Source organism: Aethalodelphis obliquidens, unplaced genomic scaffold (genome assembly GCF_003676395.1).
Source record: "Aethalodelphis obliquidens isolate GAN/ISIS:26980383/991018 unplaced genomic scaffold, ASM367639v1 scaffold27, whole genome shotgun sequence".
Classification (NCBI taxonomy): domain Eukaryota; kingdom Metazoa; phylum Chordata; class Mammalia; order Artiodactyla; family Delphinidae; genus Aethalodelphis; species Aethalodelphis obliquidens.
In genome coordinates, this window is record NW_020837971.1 from 4,650,629 (window position 1) to 4,671,837 (window position 21,209).

The 21,209-nt window shown below is 33.6% G+C and overlaps 1 protein-coding gene across 5 annotated transcripts in view; it reads right to left on the reverse strand.

The window, feature by feature from the left end:
- Positions 1–355: 355 nt before the first annotated feature.
- PHTF2 (putative homeodomain transcription factor 2) overlaps positions 356–21,209 on the reverse strand; it is a 113,129-nt gene continuing 92,275 nt past the window's right edge. For 4 of the 5 annotated variants that reach the window (XM_027123805.1, XM_027123804.1, XM_027123803.1 and 1 more), the window contains 8 exons: positions 16,656–16,784; positions 14,918–15,190; positions 14,554–14,685; positions 12,252–12,338; positions 7,162–7,317; positions 5,799–5,894; positions 3,429–3,554; positions 356–2,750 (listed from right to left, as the gene is read on the reverse strand). In XM_027123805.1, the coding sequence (XP_026979606.1) occupies positions 2,730–2,750; positions 3,429–3,554; positions 5,799–5,894; positions 7,162–7,317; positions 12,252–12,338; positions 14,554–14,685; positions 14,918–15,190; positions 16,656–16,784 (1,020 nt within the window). In that variant the 3' untranslated portion in view covers positions 356–2,729. Of the gene's footprint in view, positions 2,751–3,428; positions 3,555–5,798; positions 5,895–7,161; positions 7,318–12,251; positions 12,339–14,553; positions 14,686–14,752; positions 15,191–16,655; positions 16,785–21,209 lie in introns of those variants that run through there. The other variant, XM_027123806.1, reaches the window with a different exon arrangement.

Here is a 21,209-nt window from a genome sequence, read left to right on the forward strand (position 1 = left end):
TCTCGCGCTGAATTCACGTGCAAAATCACTTGATTAAAAACACCACTATTCTTCTGGCAATTAATTTTAATATCCCAGGCTACAGCCAGTTTTCTGTTTCTAAATACAAACAAACAAGCAAACAAACATTAATGATGTCATAGCATTTTGGTGATGAAAAGCCTGCGCACATATTCTTCTTTCATGTTCTGAGAATCAACAAAAACTGAAATGTTGGAAAGGTTTTTAAAATGTTTTCCCACTCCTCTCAAATCTAACAGTTATACCTAAAGTTTATGCTACAGTAAATATAAAATTACCATAGAAATGTGCATGACTTGAAAATTAGAAAAAAAAGAAAACACTTCTAGTTTAATACTGTCAGTCATAGAATGTTTTATTTTAAACTTGCTGTTCAAACTTTCAAATACGACATGTGTGGCAAAGAAACAACAGTTAACACACAACATCTGCCACAATTCTATCTTCGAACTGCCTTTTCTATATTATGTGATATGTTACAATTTCTTTCAATTTCTTACATTCATTGTATTCTTAAAGGCAGCAATGTCAATTTTTCTGCTTTGAAAACAGTTCCATTAATGTTCTGAAATTACTTAAAATGACAACTTTTTCCTTTCAGTATTCTACTGCTGCCCACATTAGTGACATAATTCAACATATTAATACGTTGTTGAGAGGTACACTGTACTCAATAAATCAACTCCCAACTCTAAGTTAAAATGAACTTCAATCAAAAACAAGCATCTTCCTAAATCAGTTTACTCAGCTACTTTTCTCAAAAATATTTCCATTCTGAAATAAGTTTTTCTGTGAGATACAATAGTTTCATTTTTATTCCTAACAGAACTCATGCTGTACTTTTTTTTTCAAAATATATTCGATATATTCTGTGCAAAATGTTAAGTTCTGTATAGGTATGTACCTTATTTTGAAAAAGTTTATAAAATATAATTCCTAGAAATAACCTCAACATTAGACAATAGAGGAAGAAGAAACATATCAGAAAAAGCCTAATTTTTCACAGGAGAAAATAAGTATGTTCTTAAAGCTCCAGTAATACATTCCTTGAAAAAACTCAGAATGCACTTTGGTCATTATTAAACATATTAGAACACAGGCAAATAAAATAAAATACTTTTGTTGTTTTCTACAGAAAGAAAATATGGCTGAATTGAGGCTGATCAAAAGGAATGGTGAGAGCAAAGTGATATTATGATATGGCTCTGTTCTCTACACATTCCTGATCTTAAGATGATTTGGGGATTAGAACTGCACCAATCAAATAAATAATTTACAATTAATTATTTTAAATTCCCAAAAACATGGTAAAAAATGTGAGGATATTCAACATGATACACCTTGCACCAAGAAAATTCTAGACTGTCTCAAATAAATTCTGTTTTAGAAACTAGATACCCAGTTTTAAAAAAAAAAGTTTGCTAAAACATTTCATGTTTCACGTAACTCCTAAAATTTCTTGATTGTACAAACATAACAACTTAAAATCAAGGCCCAATGTAAGATACCATCATATTCGCCCTATTTACCTAACATGCCAACAGGATAAGTTCTCATTTGGAAACTTGGCAAATTATTTAGGGGGGAGGGGGTTAACTTTCTAGGTTAAAAGCATCTAAAATAGCCCTTATATAATTGGGGGTTGAGGGGGTAGATGTACCAGACTAAGTTTAGAAGGTAGAATTTGCAAGCTATAGCTATTTTTCCTGAAAATTCAGATACAGTTTTACAACTAACAATCAGAAGAATATTTAATTGGTTCTTAACCTTATTCTTAAGTTGTTCATTTGAGTGTGGTATGAATAGCATACACTATAGTGTACCATAGGGAGAAAATTATTTTACTTGAGTAAACATAATGTACTTTAGTAATATCAATAGGCACTTCACTTGTGAGATGAGCATATACCTCACTCAAAAGGATACCACATCATGCCCTAGTACACTATAACATATCCCATATAAAGATACGCATTAAAAGTAACAATTTTAAAAAGTGCACATTTTGAGCATGCACAGTTGGAGCTGTGCAAACAGCCCAGTGTTTCAAATAAATACAATTATTACTAGTTAATTTTTATCAAAATATCTTACAGTATGGTAACCATTTACAATTATTGCTCTATTAAGAGTTTTATCATCAAAGAGCACTTGTTGACCTGTTGTGTAATACCATATATATTAATACTGAAGGGTGCTTAAACTGCAGCTTAATCAATTTAGATCCTGGCATTGTTCCGAAATAATTCAAAAGAAACCCTGACTGGATCTTGATTTACTGAAGAAAATGCTTTATGTGTTTAGCTGAGTCCAATGCTAGGTTATAAAGTTAAAGAAGTTTTCCTCAAGTAAGGCAAGTCACGGCATTGACGGAGAAACAGTGCTTAGCAATGGCTTCTCTTCTCACGATTTGTTATTTTGTCATTATTTACGAGCAATTACCAGGATCTCAAGTATCTGGATATCAGTTTTATCACCCTTTCAACAAGTAAGTACATCAAAGCTAAAAATAAAATATAAAGACTAAAATAAATGTAAAAAACAGTGAACAAGTGAAATAAATATAAGAATTGCACAGGACAGTCTGATGTAAACACTTCAATTTCCCAGCTGAGACTCCTGAAGCAAAGAGTCAGTGACTGCTTTCAGGCAGCTTAGTTGGTACTCTTATTCTGGAAAAGAGGCTACATCTTCTTTTCTCTGAATTGTCATGATTTAATCTTCCAAAGCTAGTGAAAAAATAATAGAAATAGTGACCATTAGAGCCAGTTTTGATACTACAACTTATTAAATTATATCACATAATACTGTTTTTATCTAAATTTCATTCATAAACAAGTGTAGGTTCTACTATTTTAAATTCTTTTATCCTTTTATTTTCAAGAAGAATTCACCTTAAACAAATAAAAACGTGGAAATCAGATTTCTCTTGCTTTTTTTTACTAGGAGGTGGCAATATACATATACTACTTGTTAATATGAATATACTACACCTTACTCACTAGCAGCTTTGCACATGTTGAAGGATGTATGCATTGCTATATAGATAAATAATATAACTTATGGCCAAAACCAGAAATAGGGCTCTTTTTTTTCTTTTTTATCACCTAAATTAGATTCAGATTATAGATGAGTAAAAATAAATACTTCAACTTATCCTATACAAGAGTCCCATTTGTAATGAATACTGTTCCAAATTAGGAGTTCCATCCGTATTATAAACCAAGAATATTTATCATTCTTTGAAATTAAATATGAAATTACTTAATTAATATTTAATATTATACAATAAAATCAAAATGACTCCCTTACTGTACATGTGAGATCTCAACAGTGCTGGGGTAAAATAAATGTCACAAAAATATAATAAGGCACTAAGAAATTTTAAAATACCTGCAGGCTCTTACCTTTAAATTAAATCCAAGTAAGTCACTGATAACACCAGAAACAGCTGACAGGATGACAACCTGGGTGATGTTATAAAGCAGTGGATTCATTGTAAGCCCGTATAATCTAAAGGGACTGTCCAATTCCTAGCAAAAGAGGAAAAAACCATGAGCCCAGATTCATTAAGAATTATCAGTTAAATTAATTCAGGACAATATGCAAAGAGAATTTTTAGAAACACTGTTTCAAAAAAAAGTTACAAAATTATGATAGCTTTAGAAAGAATAAACTTGGCTGAACTTGAAATAAGTAAATATACTTTTAGGTTTTCTTAGGAGAAAATGACTTTCATTTAAAAGAACTCTGGGCTTCCCTGGTGGCGCAGTGGTTGGGGGTCTGCCTGCCGATGCCGGGGACGCGGGTTCGTGCCCCGGTCTGGGAGGATCCCGCGTGCCGAGGAGCGGCTGGGCCCGTGGGCCATGGCCGCTGGGCCTGCGCGTCTGGAACCTGCGCCCCGGGGGGGGAGAGCCCACAGAAGAGAGGGGGCCGCGAACCAAAAAAAAAAAAAAAAAAAAAGAACTCTGTAACCTAAATTTGTAACTCCAATTTCTATCCCAAATGAATGACTAATAAAGTATCGATCTAGTAGGTACAAGGTTAAAGAATATTTTTTATTGTAAGAATAGAAACTGAAAGAGAACAATATCTTTTCGCAGAAGATTTAGAAATTTAGTTAGCCAAATTTTCAGCCAATATTAATACATATAGTAAAAACTCCCCCTTGAGACAATTTTCAAATACATGGATTCATTAATTAATTGACTGATTCAAACATTTAAAGTTCTATATGTGCCAGGCACTGTGCTAGACTCTGAGAAGTTAAGATTCAGTCCCCATGCTGAAGGACTTTGCAGTCTAATAGACATGCAAATAAATAATTCAACTACGAGAGTCCCACAAAAGAGATATGCATAAAAGGCAGAGGGCTATACAGGAAGGTGCTCCTGAAACTTAGTGCATGGGGGGAAAGCTGGTATTCCCTAAGACACATGAGAATATGGCACCTTTGAATTACTACAGGTTGTGCATGGGAAGACGTACCTTACGTACTACTTAGGTAAAGGTCATCCTTTGGGCAAACTGTGCCTAAAGACTGGCACTAAAGGAATTTAATTGGGGGAGTAGTATATCAGATGTGCGTGTGAGAAATACGGATTAGAGAGCGACGAGACCAGAAGGAGGAACGCCCTAAGAGCTCGGTGTACTGAAAGCTCAAGTGAGATATGATGAGGGTCTGACTTAGAGCAGTACTGAGAGGGAAGAGGGGACGAACTGGAAGATTTTGAGAGGTTGAGCCAATGGGCCCGAGAATTTCTTGGCTGTGAAAAGTGAGAGAGAAGGCGCAACCTATATATTAAGTCCCAGGTTCTGACTAGAAGACTGTTGTGCTTTGTATTTTAGTTACTTTTATATTTCTTTCTACTTTGCAATTGAAGCTACTCACAAGTGTCATCTTTATAGCCTTCTCCCATCTAGCATAGTGCCTACACTATCAAGATATTCAATATTTACTTATCAAAAAACCCACCCACCTCTTCTGAACTCTTTCAATGCCTTATACTGTGATGTGCAATCTATACCCTCTTAATGCATTTTAAGACTGAAGAACTGACTGAAGAATTAACCATAGCATTGAGACACAACTAATTTCATACCATTCTATGAACACTTAAAAACAACTTTAAGAATTACATTCAATTTGTTACAGAAACTGAGATTTAAAAAAATATTTTCCTTTTAAGAAGAAAAAGCATTACTAACATTGCAAAGCAGTGATAAAGATACTTTATTAAATTACCTCCAAAGTTATTATTATGAGATCAGATATACTGAAATTATATTCTTTTTGATTGTTACCAAAATGCTTTGAAAATTTAAATATTTATTGGTGATACCTATTTATTATAATGATTATGTATAACTACTTTTTAAACCAACTCAGGCAAAGCAAGCAGAAGACGGCTCTGAGAAATACAAAATGAAAAAAATTTGCAAATTAACATCAAATCTTCTTTTTCAAAATCTATTTTAAGTTCTAGGATGTAAAACATTTCCAAAGATGCCAACCTCTACAATACTCTAAACATTATTAAAAGTCTTAAAATTTCAAAAGTGAATAAAATTTCAAAATGCACTGATCTGGATTACTTGGATTAATTTTTCAATGAGAAATAAAATGTATATTGCATGAATGTGCTCAAAAATAATTTGGAAAACAATTTTGATAACCATGAAAACCAAACACCAAGTAGGATCTACAAACAAAAAACTAAGATATAATGTTAGAGCAGCATTTTCTACATCATGTCCATTTTCAATTTCGTTTTTACCTTTAGCAGTTTAGTAGCCAGTTTTAAAACATTATTCACTAGTGTCAGTTCCTCCTTTTTGTTAGGTTTCTTCTCCATTTTCAAGTAGAGGTTTATCTTTTATTAAAAAGAATAAATAATTAAATATACTTAAAATTATAACAAATACTTTGTTTTTAAAAGGTATTTAGAGATATCTGCTAAAATAGTAGTAGTTCTTCTCTGGCTATTATTGAGATTATAGGTGATATTAATATTCTTCTTCAGACTTAACCGTATATTCCAAATTTCCTACAGTGAACATATTATTTTATAATAAGAAAATAATAACTGTTATTTAAACTTTTCAAATGTAACTAAAAGCTGAAAGAAGGAAAACTGGATGTCATTATTTAAAATGCAAAACACCTTAGTCACAGGGTCAAATCAACCCTGAGAATAAATAATAACTGGAGTAAGTAAATCAATTGGTTTGTCTGCTACTTTCCCCTTTCCCTCTAATTGACTTGGTCTGACATGGCTACCAATTTTTAAAAATCAAACTATCCCTGACAAAATTACTCAACAAGTTCACTAGAAATAAGTTTGTTTAAATAATTCCTATGAAATGATAAGGAAAACGTTTAAACAAATTCATTCAAAATAAAGTTAAGCATCAAAATTACTATCCTTTATACTTTCTATTGAATGAAAGTTTATGCTTATTCAAATACAGCTCTGCTACACTGCAAAGCAAACATACCCCACTAATGGTTTAAAATCCGTCATTTCTACAAATGCTACTTCCTTCTTATCAAATGAATATGCGACATAAAAACAGTAGATTAGACTTGAAGTCTGCATCAAGGCAGAAACACTGAAGAAAGGCTTGTGCCCTATCAAATTTCAAGTTTTGCTCTATAACACAAATGGTCTTAATCTAATAACATAGGTTCCTGAAAATTTTAAAGTAAATATGGGACTTCCCTGGTGGTGCAGTGGATAAGAATCCGCCTGCTAATGCTGGGGACATTGGTTCGATCCCTGGTCCAGGAAGATCCCACATGCCGCGGAGCAACTAAGCCTGTGTGCCACGACTGCTGAGGCTGTGCTCTAGAGCCCGCGAGCCACAACCACTGAGCCCACGTGCCACAGCTACTGAAGCCCGTGCGCCTAGAGCCTGTGTTCCGCAACAAGAGAAGCCACCGCAATGAGAAGCCTGCGCACCACAACAAAGAGTAGCCCCCGCTCACTGCAACTAGAGAAAGCCCGCGTGCAGCAACGAAGACTCAATGCAGCCAAAAATAAATAATTAATTATAAAAAATTGAAGTAAATGTAAACATTTTAGTTTAATATGTAGACTATAGACATTAATTTAAAACATAATAAACATGCATTCTCACCTGTTCAGTAAGTAATATTGAGGTATTGCTATATTTTTTACTTGTTTCTGATCCAAGGGTAACAAATCTTAGGAGAAAAAGTGTTAACGAGATGCACCAGATTACCAGTTCCCAATTGTAGTGACAATCAAGGAAGATCTCATGTACATGAAGCAACTGAAAGTGTATGAAAAAGGCAATATGAAGAAACAATATGATTCAAACAATTTCTTTTTAAAAGAAAATAACATTTTACTTCATACAGATAGATCATGGATATAGAATTACATTTTTAAAACATTCCACATTTATTAGGAAATATTTCAAGCACATAAAAGGTATAATGTAATCAAAACCCATCTAGTTACTTCTGTCAAATCTTAATATTTTGCAATATTCTTTCAGATTTTTGAAAAATAGAAGATTAAAGATTCAGTTGAAGCCCCTTTAAACTTTTCCTTTCATCATTCCCCTTCTTCCCCACCCCTCTGTAAGGGTAATGAATTTTGCATTTACCTTTTCCATGCAGTTTTTATAGTTTAGCTACATATTTATCCTTAAACTATGTTATTTTATATATATTTTAGAATTTATATAAATGCTATCACATTGCCCATATCATTCTTCAATTTGCTTTTTATTCTACTGGATTTTTGTTTTCAAAGATTATCCATTTTTCCATGATACATTAAGCTCAAATTCATTCATTCTAACTCCTACAAAGGTACTACAGTAAAACAATCAACCACAGTGGATTGGCCTACTCTACCAATTAACATTTATTGTGTTGTCAATTTCCTTATTATAAACAATACTGCAATAAATATTCTCTTATGCATCTCGTCTCCTTGTGCACATATATAAGACTTTCTCGAGGAGTTAATAGCTAGGAGTAAAACTGCTGAGTCCTTGGATATTCACACATTCAACTTTAGTAGATATTACAAACTTGTCTCTGAAAACAGCTGTGCCAATTTATACTCTCAGCAGTGTATCAGTCTTCCCTTTGCCCTCATATTTGTCCACACTTGGTATTATTCAACTTCTTAGCACCAATCTGCCAATCTGATGAGTATAAACTGTTCTCTTACTGTTTTAATTTTACTTTTCCTGATTACTTAGGGAGAATGAATGTTTCATATGCTTATTAGTTACTATGCTTCCTCTCCTGTAAGTTATCTTTTTATATTCTGTATCTAATTTTTTTCTATTACGTTGTCTGTTTTTTTAATTGATTTGTAGACGTTATATATTCTGAATAACAAAGCTATTTAAATCATGTTATTTTGTCAGTATCTCTTCCCAGACTCTCTTTTGTTGTTTATGGTGCCTTTTGTAGTACTTACAATTTTTAGGGAAGGGCAGGACAGAAGAATATATGAGAGACTGCAGGTATCAGGCAAAAGTCTAAAATATTTACTGTCTGGCCCTTTACAGAGGAAGTTTGCTGATATTTGGCTTATAGGAACAAAATTGATTCTTTTATGTTGATGTTATATCCATTTTTGTTGATCTTGACCTTCTAAAAAATGTATATTTTTAATAATTTGTCCTTAAAGTTACCTGAATATTCTACACAATCATATAGTCTACAATGCTTTCTTTTCCAATCTTTATACAATTTCTTTTTCCTATCTTCACTGGTTAGTACCCTCCATTAAAATGCTGTCTAGAAGTTATAGACAGGGTACCTGTCTCATTCCTGATTTTAAAGTAAATATCTCCAAGATAATAAATATCATATGTATAATGTTTGCTCCAGTTTTTGAAAGATATCCTTTTATCTAACTAAGAACAGTACTTTCCAGTCATTGTATGAATCTCCACTGAAATTTGCCAATTTGTTTTCTGTAAATATGTAGATGATCAGATGATTTCTCCTTCTTTAATCAATTAAAGGAGTTCAAACTAGATAAATGGCTTTTCTAAAGTTGAAAATCTTTGCATCCCAGGGATAGACTGTCTTGGTCATGGCATATTTAGTTATTAAATTGCTAGCTTCATCTTCCTAGTATCTCTGAATCTAAGTTAGCTCACTGCTTCCTATTTTCATACTATCTGTCTGGTATTGGTAACAAGGTTATACTAAGTATATAAAATGAGTTGGGGGAATATTCCCTCTTCTCTCTAGATCTTTTGTGTAGGATTAGGATTACTTGTTTATTCGAACATTTGGCAAAATTCATCTGTAAAAACGACATGGGTCTAGATGATTTTTGTTGCTAGCAGATTTTCAAACTACTGAATCAGTACTGCTTTATGGTTATAGGTCTTCTCAGCTTTTCAGTTACTTTCTGAGTCAGTTTTACTTAATAAATCACACATTTCTACAAAATAGTCCACTTAAGCTTTTAACTTCAATGACAAAAGTAATTTATACTAGTACTCTGAAAAAAAATTCTCAACTGTTTCAGCTTAATACTGTGATTTTTCTTTTTTAAAATGTGTTATTTGTTGGGGGCTTCCCTGGTGGCGCAGTGGTTGAGAGTCCGCCTGCCAATGCAGGGGACACAGGTTCATGCCCTGGTCCGGGATGATCCCACATGCCGCGGAGCGGCTGGGCCCGTGGGCCATGGCCGCTGAGCCTGCACGTCCGGAGCCTGTGCTCCGCAACAGGAGAGGCCACAACAGTGAGAGGCCCACGTATCGCAAAAAAAAAAAAAAAAAAAAAAAAAAGTGTTATTTGTAAGTATGTTTTGAAATTTTCAAACGTATGGTTTTCTTGTTGCTGTCGTTGTTTTCTACTTTAACTGCATATAGCTAGTGGTCTGTATGTCATCAGTTGAGAATCACTTTGTCACCTAGTACATGAAAAAGTTTTACAAACTGTTCTGTGCCTGAAAAGAATATGTATTGTCCAATTACAGAACAAAATTTTTAACTATCTTGTTTAGATACATGTCTCTATTGTATTTTCATCTGCTTAATCTATCAATTATGAAAGAAATGCATTAAATCTTCCCAATGTGGTATTCTGTCAATTTCTCACTACAGTGCTATTGATTTTGACTGTATATAGGTATGTTTGAAGTTATGGAATCACATGCATACAAATTTGGAATTATTAGATCTTCCTGATGAATAATTCTCTAAATTTTTGTCAGGTTTCTCTTTATTCCCAATTACGCTTCTTAGGTTACAGTCTCCTTCATCTGATATTAATGTAAGTTCACCAGCTTTCTCTTGGCTAGTATTTATCTGCAATATATTTTTCTTTTTACATTCAAAACTTTTCAATGTTACTACATTTCATGTGTCTTTTGTTGATAGCAATCGATAGATTTTATGTTCATTAGAGACAGAACTACTACAGCATGTACTTCAGGAACATGGAAATTAAACCTTGAAGAAAAGACTGAAATGCAATAAGCAATTGTGAGTAAAGAAATCAGTCTTTTTCCTTTTGGTTGCTTTTAGATTTTTCTCTGTTTTTGGTGTTCTGCAGTTTTTCTATAATGTGTCTAAGTGTCGATTTATTTTTATTGTGGCTTCTTGTTCTTGTTGTGCCTCCTAAACCTGAAAATTAATGTCTTCCATCAATTCAGAAAAACTCTTAGCCATTACCTCTCCAAATATTGCTCTCCCTCTTCTTTCCATCTGAAATTCCTATTAGATATATGTTGGATCTCCCAACTGTCTCAATCTCCTTTTCATATTTCCATCTCTTCATCTCTGTTCTATATTCTGGGTAATTTCTTCCATCTCCCAGTTCACTCTCTTTAGCTGTCTTAAATCTGCTATTTATTCCATTTGTTGTGTTTTAATAATAATGTCAGTAACTGTATTTTTTTACCTCTATGAAGCAATGTTGGTTCTTTTTCAAATCTGTTTTTTCTTAGTGTTATATACATCGTCAATCATTTTAAACAACCTTATAGTTCATCTGACCAGATCTGAAGTAGCTGGAGATGTACTCCTGCTGTGTGTTAATCTGTTGACTCACTCATGTTGGATTGTTTTTTCATGTGTTCTGAAACCTGAAGGGGCTTTATCTGTGGAAATCCTGTGAGGCCTAGGGCTGCTGTCACATCTCCAAGAACAGTCTTGGTTTTGTTTCTTCCAGGTATCCAGGAGTCTAGGACTACTTTTTATATTAACTTCTTGACACAGGGGTTACAGGACAAGATCTGTAATGTACATTTGAACCCTGAACCTGTGTGAAAGGCAGACCTACAGTTATATATTCTTAGGAGAGACTTTCCCTGCCTCCTTGCCAAAATCTAGGCAGAATCAGACAAGCTTCCTTATTATCTTTCTGTGCTGTTAGGCACACTGTTTTTCTTATTCCACATTTTCACTCAGACTATGGCCCTTTGAGGATTCTGGCCTTATAGTGTATGTATAAGGAGGTATGGCAGGTCAAGGCCTCATCTTCTTGTCCTCATATGGGCATAAAGTCTCAAATCTCTCAGATACTAACACTGACAATGTACCTCACCATAACATTAACACATATAATTAATTGCTGTTTTTCATTTTTATCTTCATTTTTGGCCCCTTACTGTCCTATAAACTCAGACATATATGTAATATGTATATAAAAAAGCTCACTTATGTATATTAAAAGGCTGTGTTTTTTCCCAGAATTGTATGATGTTCTAAAGCAGAACAATTTTCAGTTAATCTAGTATGTCTTATTACTGGAAATGGAAGTTTAAATTTCATAGCATAGAATATATCCTGAGATATTTTTGTGCTTCCTGACTAATCTTGGTCAATGAGAATTCTTTTTCAGAGCATGAGGCAGTCAACTCACAGTGACAATTCAGATACAAAATAAAAGAATTAATATTAAATGTGAAGAAAGCAGAGATTCATGGAAAATAGTCTGAAAATTTTCCTAACTCTAACTTATAAGTTTGTTTTGGGAAATAAAGATAACCAGGTGAATTGTAGACAAAAACTAATTAGTATATGTTCAATCAATAGACCCCTGAGAATAAGCTAGCTGCTGTTCATGACACAGATGAGTAACATGCATTTATTTATTCTACAGAAAAAAAACTGTAAAAAGTCAATGTCAAATTACTTATTACTTTGATTGCTTATTATTAGAAAGTTGAATATTTATAGATCTGATTATCTAATTTCTACAGAACAAGTTAACTCACCTGGGCACAACAGATAAATACAACTGAGATAGTTAACAAGAAAGCAGATGAAACTATGACATCAACTGATCGCTGAGGACCTCGACGCTGGGGAAAAAAGGGAAAACACTTTTAAATATATTTACTAATTAGCAGCTAATTCCATGCTTTCAATTTAGGTATTGATCCATCACTGCACGTTGATCACAGCTTACAGCACTGAGAATATACCTAATTTGTGAGATGAATTCTAATTATAAAGTGTTACTATTTCCTGAGGATTTGCAACACAGTGAAAATGGTGAATATACAGCCTAGAATTCTTAGGTTAACTTCCAAATATTGCATTTTGTCAAACACTAATCATTTATTCAACATGTTTTTTTGAGCATCTGCTCAGAATGAGGCACAGTGCTAGGAGCTGGGAACACAGCAGAGAACAAAACAGACATGGACTCTATCATCACAGGAACTTGTTGGGAGTCAGACATCAAGCTTATAGTCATAGATGTATATATAAATTGTGAGGAGTGCTACGAAGGAAAGGTATAAAATGCTTTGAGAAAACTGGTAGGGAGTTTGGTGTAAATATCACTTCCTTAGGGAGATCTTCCCAGGCCCATACTCCTAACTCCCAAAAAGATTATGTAGGCCTGGGAAGATCTCTCCAAGGAAGCGATATTTACACCAAACTAAGGTGCAGGAGCATGATGGCACATGGCAGTGTTGTTGGTAGGAGGAAGGGCATGTGCAAGAGTATAAAACAGAAAAGATCATAGTGCATTCAAAGAACTGAAGCAGTGTAGTATGGCTGGAACACAGGGAAGAAAGTGTTTCAAAACAAGACAAGAGGGACAGACAGGCTATCCACAGGAGCTAGGTCATCAAGGGCATTGCTAAGATCTTGCTGTTCATCCTAAGATCAATGGAGAACCTTCAGAAAGCTTTAAGAATATGTTCAAATATACATTTTTAAGACATCTCTGGTAGCAAACTGAAGAAAATATTAGAAGGAGAAAATAGGAATGCTGTGAGGCCAGTTAAAAGGCAGCTGCAGTAGTTCAATGCAGAAGATGATGGGTGGCTGCAATTAGGGTGGTGGAAATGGGGAAAAAAAAAAAAAAAAAAAAAAAAAAAAGATATACTTTGGAAGCAGAAAGGGTGGGAAATGGTGATAAACTGAATGTTGGAAATGCAAGAGAGGAAGTCAGCACTGTGGATAATTCCTAGGTCTGGAGTTACATATTTCCCTCACTGAAGTGTAAGCTCCTAAGGGTAGGGATTTTTATCTCATCAATAGTGAATGGAACATGGTTAACGTTAAATAAATGTTTATTGAATAAAATAATCAATGCATAAAAGAATACAATACCTACTTAGGGTTGATAATGAGGGGAAATTTTAGGTGGCTTCTCACTAAGACAGGGAACAAAGATCATATCTATCCTTCCAGAAGTGTCACAGTGAGGAAAAAATAATCTACATCAATCTGTAGCATCTCCCAGTGGAGACTAACTTAGCTGAATTTAACAAGTTAAATAAATAAACAGAATAATGAATTTTTTAAATAGAAGTGTAGACAGTGCATATTTTTTCTACTTCTTTCCTTGTTACTTCAAACTGAAAAGCATTAAAGACTTAAGTATGTCAGAGGATAGTTGGCCTTTAGGTCAATTTTATTAAGACATAATTACTCCATACATAATGAAATTCACTGGTAATGCAACAAATAATCCTCAGAAGAAGTATTGTCCTAAAACTAATTCAGATGTTTCCCATTTCCCTCCTGAGTTTTTATATCTTAATTCCATAATTAGGAAAGTTATTTTAAAAGATTAAGGAAAAAGAATGGCATGAAAAGGATGGCTTAGAATTGCAAGCTAAAATTTCCAAATAGTAATAGGCCACTTCAACGACTCACTGACAGATTTTTTTTTTTATTCTTTTTTTTAAGCAGTGGGCTCCCTCTGCTGGCTTGTGATAATCATTCTAGGTAGAAACAAAATCTTTAATCTAGCTTTTGAATGAGTAGAAGTTGGTAAGATTTATGAACAAAGATAAATTTAGGACAATCTGATCTTGAATCATCTACCTAAAATGCATTTAAGCCTTTCAGACTTCAGATGTTTTACTGTAAAGAACCAGTTTAACATTTATTTTGAATTTCTGCATATGGATCAAAATGAACACTAAATGTGGCCATATAGCACCATATGATTACAAATCTGACTATAAATCTAGACATACATACATAATGACAAAGAAACTGGAACTATGAGAGGGAGCCAGCACATTAAGAGTACTTTTATCACTACCATTCTACCTTAAGATAGGACCGGAGAGAGAGCCACATTTTTATATTCTGTACTTTCTTCAATCGGAAATGGGGAACCTCAGATTTTCGAGCCCTCCTTGCCGATGTTAAATGTCCAAAGAGTTTTGCAAAAAGTAATCGCTAAAAAAGATTAAAATAAAAGTTAATTTTCAAGTAGATTACCATATAGAAACAAAAATCAACAAAATAAGGATTATTAAGATTTTATTTGGTTACGTATTACAAAAACAAAATAGGAAAATAATTAGCAGCTCAAAATGATTTAATGAAATTCTAAAATACTTCAGGAATACCTTGAATATTATGAAAAGGATGAAAATATTCTCTATTCAGAAGTCTATATTATACCCACCTGTTTATAAGTTCTTTCTGCTACACAGAGCAAAAAAAAGAAAATCCACACAAGAGACACACGAACCACAAAACTTATTATAACCATAGAAAGAACTATGACATCTTCATTAGAACCAAATGCAATCACATAAAGTTCTGAAGCAGAATGTGCTGTGAGTTGATCCAAGTCTGTAGCTTGAGAGAGTCGGAAAACAAATGGAGTTAAACCCAGGATTAGAGAGATTGCGTTTCCAAAAATCTGGTATCCTATTCCTGGTATATGGCTGTTTACCTTTATAGAGAGAGAGGAAAAAAGAAAAAAAAAAAAAACTTACACAAATTTTATCTACAGTAAAATAAATTCCTAATGAAGCATTATTTTATTTATAGCAATATGAAATAATTTTGTTAAAATATATTAGTTTTAATACATGAATAATGAAATTTAAATTTACTCAAAGTCTGTAAGTCATTATTTTTTCAGTTTTTAAAAACACTTCATTATCAGATCTCTAATTCACTAAGTAGATGCAAAAGGATTTACTAACCCAGTCTTAACTGGGATCTTGAAAAAAAATTCTATTTATCTCATTAAAAAGTTAGAAATACTTACAAACACTGCAATATTGAAAAGAATGAGGAGATCTCATATACACTTAAATTCAGTTACAGAAAAAATCTAGAATTATATACTTACTCGATAAATTTATAATTTGTGTTTTTCTTCAAAGAGTTCAATATACAAATGGATATCTCCTTAAACTCTAAAACCATTATCTTTTATATACATACACACATATATATTTTTTTCTGAAACCATTTCAGAAGAGAGACTGCTAGAGGGGTAAAAATTAAATAAGAGGGGGGAAAAAGGGCGGGGGAATTATAAAAAAAGAAGGTTGGAAATTAAATAATGGGAAAATATAAAATTGGTAGGACTGGGAGGGATCTTAAATATCATCTAGCTACCTTTTTATCATATTACACAGTATGTAAAAATTCCCAGATACTTAAGGTACAGAATATCACCTAGATCCAAGTCTTTAGGGACTCCTTGTCAATAGCTTTTCATAGCTCACACTGAGATATGTAATAGGACGTGAAGTAGATCAATTTCTGAAACCAGTTATTTTAATTCCTGTCCCACATAACGTGTGCACAAAAGTTCTAGTTAACAATACACAAGAAATTTAAAATTGCAACTTAAATCATGCTTAGTTGTCCAGAGGAATCAGGTAAAATTTAAAAAGTAGTAATGATCTAATAAGAGAAATAATAATAGAAACTGAAATTAAAATCCATAGTATTTGTATGCTACATCTTCAAATAACTCAAGATTTTTACTAGTTGCATTACTTCTATATATTTAAGTTGGCAAGCATCAATAAAAATTTTCCAGTTTGATTTTTTTTTTAATGTTTTGGGTAGTAATAAATAAATGAACCATGATAAATGATACAGGAAAATAAGTTTTCATCAACACTTGTATATATCTAGCAGCTCCTAAATTTGACCCATTGAAAGCAAAAAAAACCCATAAAAGTAGAAAATTTTAGACTGTATCATCTCTTCTTAATCAGAATATGAAACATTAAAAGGTAAGAGTGATTTGGTAACAAATCACTGTTGAAATCACTGTTTAAATACAAATTAACTTTTTCAGGTTGAAGAAATGAGGTGAGTAGGTTATTAGTATTTCAGTAATCATTTAATATATTAATAATCACTGTCTAAACAAATAAAATTTAAAAACTCACTCTGTTCATTATCATTCCACTGATTTCAAGTACAGACATGTCTGCTTTCTTGCAGTCATTGCCTTCCCATACGATAGCGCTTATTTTTTCTAATCCTGGGTGGGAACTATGGAGCCAGGGCAAATGACTCTATAAAAAAAAAAAGAAATTGGTGAATATATTAACTGCATTTCATAATTAAGATATATATGTGTGTATATATCTGTATACACACCCTATTTTATCTACACTAAAAAACAGAAATTGGTGAATGCACTTACATTTATAGAATATATGTATCTGTACAAAGCTATATTGTGTACAATTTCAATGACACTAAAATTCTATCTTAGGGCTTCCCTGGTGGCGCAGTGGTTCAGAGTCCGCCTGCCGATGCAGGGGACACGGGTTCGTGTCCCGGTCCAGGAAGATCCCACATGCCGTGGAGCGGCTAGGCCCGTGAGCCATGGCCGCTGAGCCTGCGTGTCCGGAACCTGTGCTCCGCAACGGGAAAGGCCACAACAGTGAGAGGTCTGTGTACCGCAAAAAAAAAAAAAAAAAAAAATTCTATCTTAAAATCAGTTAGCGGGCTTCCCTGGTGGCACAGTGGTTGAGAGTCCGCCTGCCGATGCAGGGGACGTGGGTTCGTGCCCCGGTCCGGGAAGATCCCACATGCCGCGGAGCGGCTAGGCCTGTGAGCCATGGCCACTGAGCCTGCGCGTCCGGAGCCTATGCTCCACAACGGGAGAGGCCACAACAGTGAGAGGCCCGCGTACCACAAAAAAATCAGTTAGCATATACACTGAACAGATGGCGTAAGAAATTATGTTTATAAAAATACATAAGTTAAGAACTTTCTGTAACATTTTTAGGCAACCTACTGTTCAAAAATCCTCTAAAATTTGTCAGCAAAAGTACTTAGTCGTCAATCTGTCTCTTTTCTCTTAATATACAAGTGTTCAAAAACAAATGCACATTAAATTCATATTACTAATTGTTCATACTACTGACTGTCCAACTTATGATCATTCAATACAAAAGAATATGATAGCTGAGATATGAACCTCTTTGAAGGACTAAACAGTGATACAATCTCATTCAGAAAGAGATACAAACTTACTCTTAATATTTGATTTAGTTACTTTTCTGATTTTTTAATCTAGCAATTCTCCAAAGGATCAATTTAACTTTTTTCCCCCTTGGAGCAAATATTGTGAACTGAAGCACCTAGAGGTAGAAGGACTCTCCCAACTAGAATAACGTATCTCTCGAAGTTTCAAGGAATAGAAAAAGGTAAAAAGAAAAACTGAAAGCGTTAATGCAAAAAAATCAGATACTTAAAGTTGAGGTTTTTTGTTTGTTTGTTTCAGATCTATAATTAAAAGAATAAAACTTCAAAATAGGATAGCTGGGGGTTAAAGATGGCAACAAATTAATAAAACACTAATATTTACATTATCAGATATTGATAGAAATAACACTAAAAGATTAGCCCCAGAATGGGATAAATTTGATAAATTTGTTTTATTACATTACATTATTTCTAAGTTATTTTTATAACATATTTCATTGAAATAACTTCTAACAATGAACAGAAGAATCTACTTCAGAATATTCTTTGAGGACAAAAACGTGATTGAAATATGGTAAAGATATGCTTCTGTAAACTTAAGGAAGATATTTTCCTCTAGGGGAAGTAAAGTTGCATTGACTCATTTCAGTTAAAGGTATAAAATAATAATACAATAATATGTAAGAAAATAGACATGGGAATTATTCTGACCTCGTACATTAATTTTCTTTATGAACAATTATATAGGCAAACCATAATGCCAGTAGTTATGCTACTGGCAAACCTCTTTTACATTTAGTTATTTGGCTATCAAGAGGTTTTCTGTAAAAATTTATCTGTTCCAAAGATATAGTATTTTAATATACATTAACCTTCACAGTATATATTTCACTACTGGAGAGCCTTAAGAGCTATGAGATACTAGTTATTAACTATCCACTTAATTCCTCAAATTACATTTTATAATTTTTCCCCAAACAAAATACTCTAGTTTGGGATAAAAATAATTTGCACCAAAATATGTATCAAAATTTCCCTGGAACTTTAATAATTATGAAACATAATGGAACTAAAAAGCTAAGAACAAGTATGAAAAGCTGAATGGAAAGAGTGTTAAGCCACAGAGGTAACAGATTAAAACACCAATATACAGGCTTTTTTTTCCTTTTAATTCTCAGTCTGTAACAGTGAATTACATGAAGCAAGACATACAATACCAAGAATGTACATCTAGAGACAGAAATAGGAAATCGAAAAGTTCTTCACTCTACTTCCAAAAGTACTCATTTTGCACCAGTACCTTCTAACTAGCATTTGATAGCATTTTCCTATTTCCAGAAAGGCAAAAGGCAAGAGAGTAGAGAGCAACTAGAAACTGGAGAATTTTAAAACAATTAATTAAAAGATACAGGGGCGTGTGTGTGTGAAATGTACTCAAAAACAGGGGATATGGGGATAGATTTATAAGTATAGCTGATTCACTTTGTTATAAAGCAGAAACTAACACACCATTGTAAAGCAATTATACTCCAATAAAGATGTTAAAATTTTTTTAAAATATTGTACAAATATGTACTGCCTTCAGTACATGAGACTTTTTAAAAAAGTTTCAAAGAAAACATCAGAGCAAATCATTCCATTTTATAATTTTATGACATAGATTCTTCTTAGTTACGTTTTTCAAACTAAAATCTGCAACTCTTTCAATGGTTGCTCTTTATCCTCATCAAAATCTCAACTGCTTTGCTCCCTGTTCATTCACAACTGCCTGGAAACCTTAACACTTTAAATGGCAGCATGTTTTATTTCAGGTAAATTCACCATGACAATTGCTTTCCTGAAGTTTCCACCTGTGGTAACTGTAGCCATTAAAATACGGCTTTACCCACTGAAGAATTAATTTCACTTGAATGTGGCTTTATTTTTATTATATACTCAGCCGTGACTACAGGAGAAAAATTTTCTCTTTTAGAAATGGTTCAGTAACTATTCACCAAGAAAATAAAACAAAACTACAAATTTGGTGACATACTGACTAGAACACGCTGATTCAAATACTCAGTGCTTCTTCACATGAGGAGGAATTTTTCAGTCTTCATGGTAGGCAGAAAAGGATCCTCCAAACCTAATACAGACCTTAGTCAAACAAGAAAAAAAGCAGGCAGCTTTTCATTAAAGGGAGCTAATTTCAGCTAAAACTGAAAACATGAGCTTATTTTTTAGGAGCCTGAGAATACAAAATGTGTGTATAATCAAGTATATAACCCAAAAGCAAAACCAAAGTAAACCTAGAATACTATAATTAATATGCAGAGTAGAACATTAAAAAATGTTTATTTTACCAAAAAAAGAAGCAGAGTAGTGTGACAGATTTAGGACCAATTTATTCTGTAGAGCATTCATTAAAACAAATTTTTTATCATTTAAGAAAGGCCTAATTGGCATGTTTTGAAAAACTTTAATTTGTTTCATTCATTCACCCAACTAATATTAAACACCTACTATGTACCAGGCACTGTGTGATACAACAATGAGCAAAACACATGGTCCCTGCCTCTGTGCCACTTATGGGATTGCTGGGGAAATGGCTCATAGGCGTTTTCCTAAACCTCAATTCCAGTTATTATCCTCTGTGACTTAGATGAATACACAGATGACTCATCCAACACCCTTTTCTCATGCATTGTTCATTGTTTTTTTCACTTCTTAAATTCCAGGGAGCTTTGGCTATTCCCATGGCCACACCCTGGACCCTGACACCACAAATTGCTCTACATCTGAAATGAGTCTCCAGCCACAGCCTCTCATCTTACCAGGTCTCTCAAAACTTCAATTCAAAACACACTCTTCCCTGAACATACCTATTCTTCAACCTATCAGTCCCTTCTTGGTTTCATTTCCTTCTCAATCTAACATGTCTAGATTTTTACCATATCCATTATTTCAACCAGCATATCATCCTCTCTCTTGTCCCTTGAATAGCCACTATTTAGCGCCTACACTGTATGACTTTGGGTGCATTATTTAATTCTGAGCCTCCATTTTCTCATCTACGAAACAAAAAATAAACTACATTGTTATAGGTCATGTGGATTGTATAAGACAATGCATCTAGATTACTTTGCACAGTGGAAGATATATAATGAATGCTTATTAAATGTTTGCTACTATTATAATTATTACAACTATATTCCAGAGAAAAGCATACAACTATGTAGAACAGGCAACTACAAATTCATAGTTTCAGATTCCAACTGGACCCTCAACCACGTGGCAGTGTGACTCTTTTTAATGTGTTACTTGGCTTGAACACAAGCAAACACAAACTCTCTCCTCATCATCTCCATTTCCCACAAATGAAAATGTCAAGCCTTCACCACCATCCACAAGCCCCTTATTCATCTCACTTCTTTACTGTTAATAGACCACCTGGCCTCCTGCACATCAAAGAACAGAGATCATCAGGCAGTAACTCCCTTGTGGTCTTACCTGCTTCGTGCACT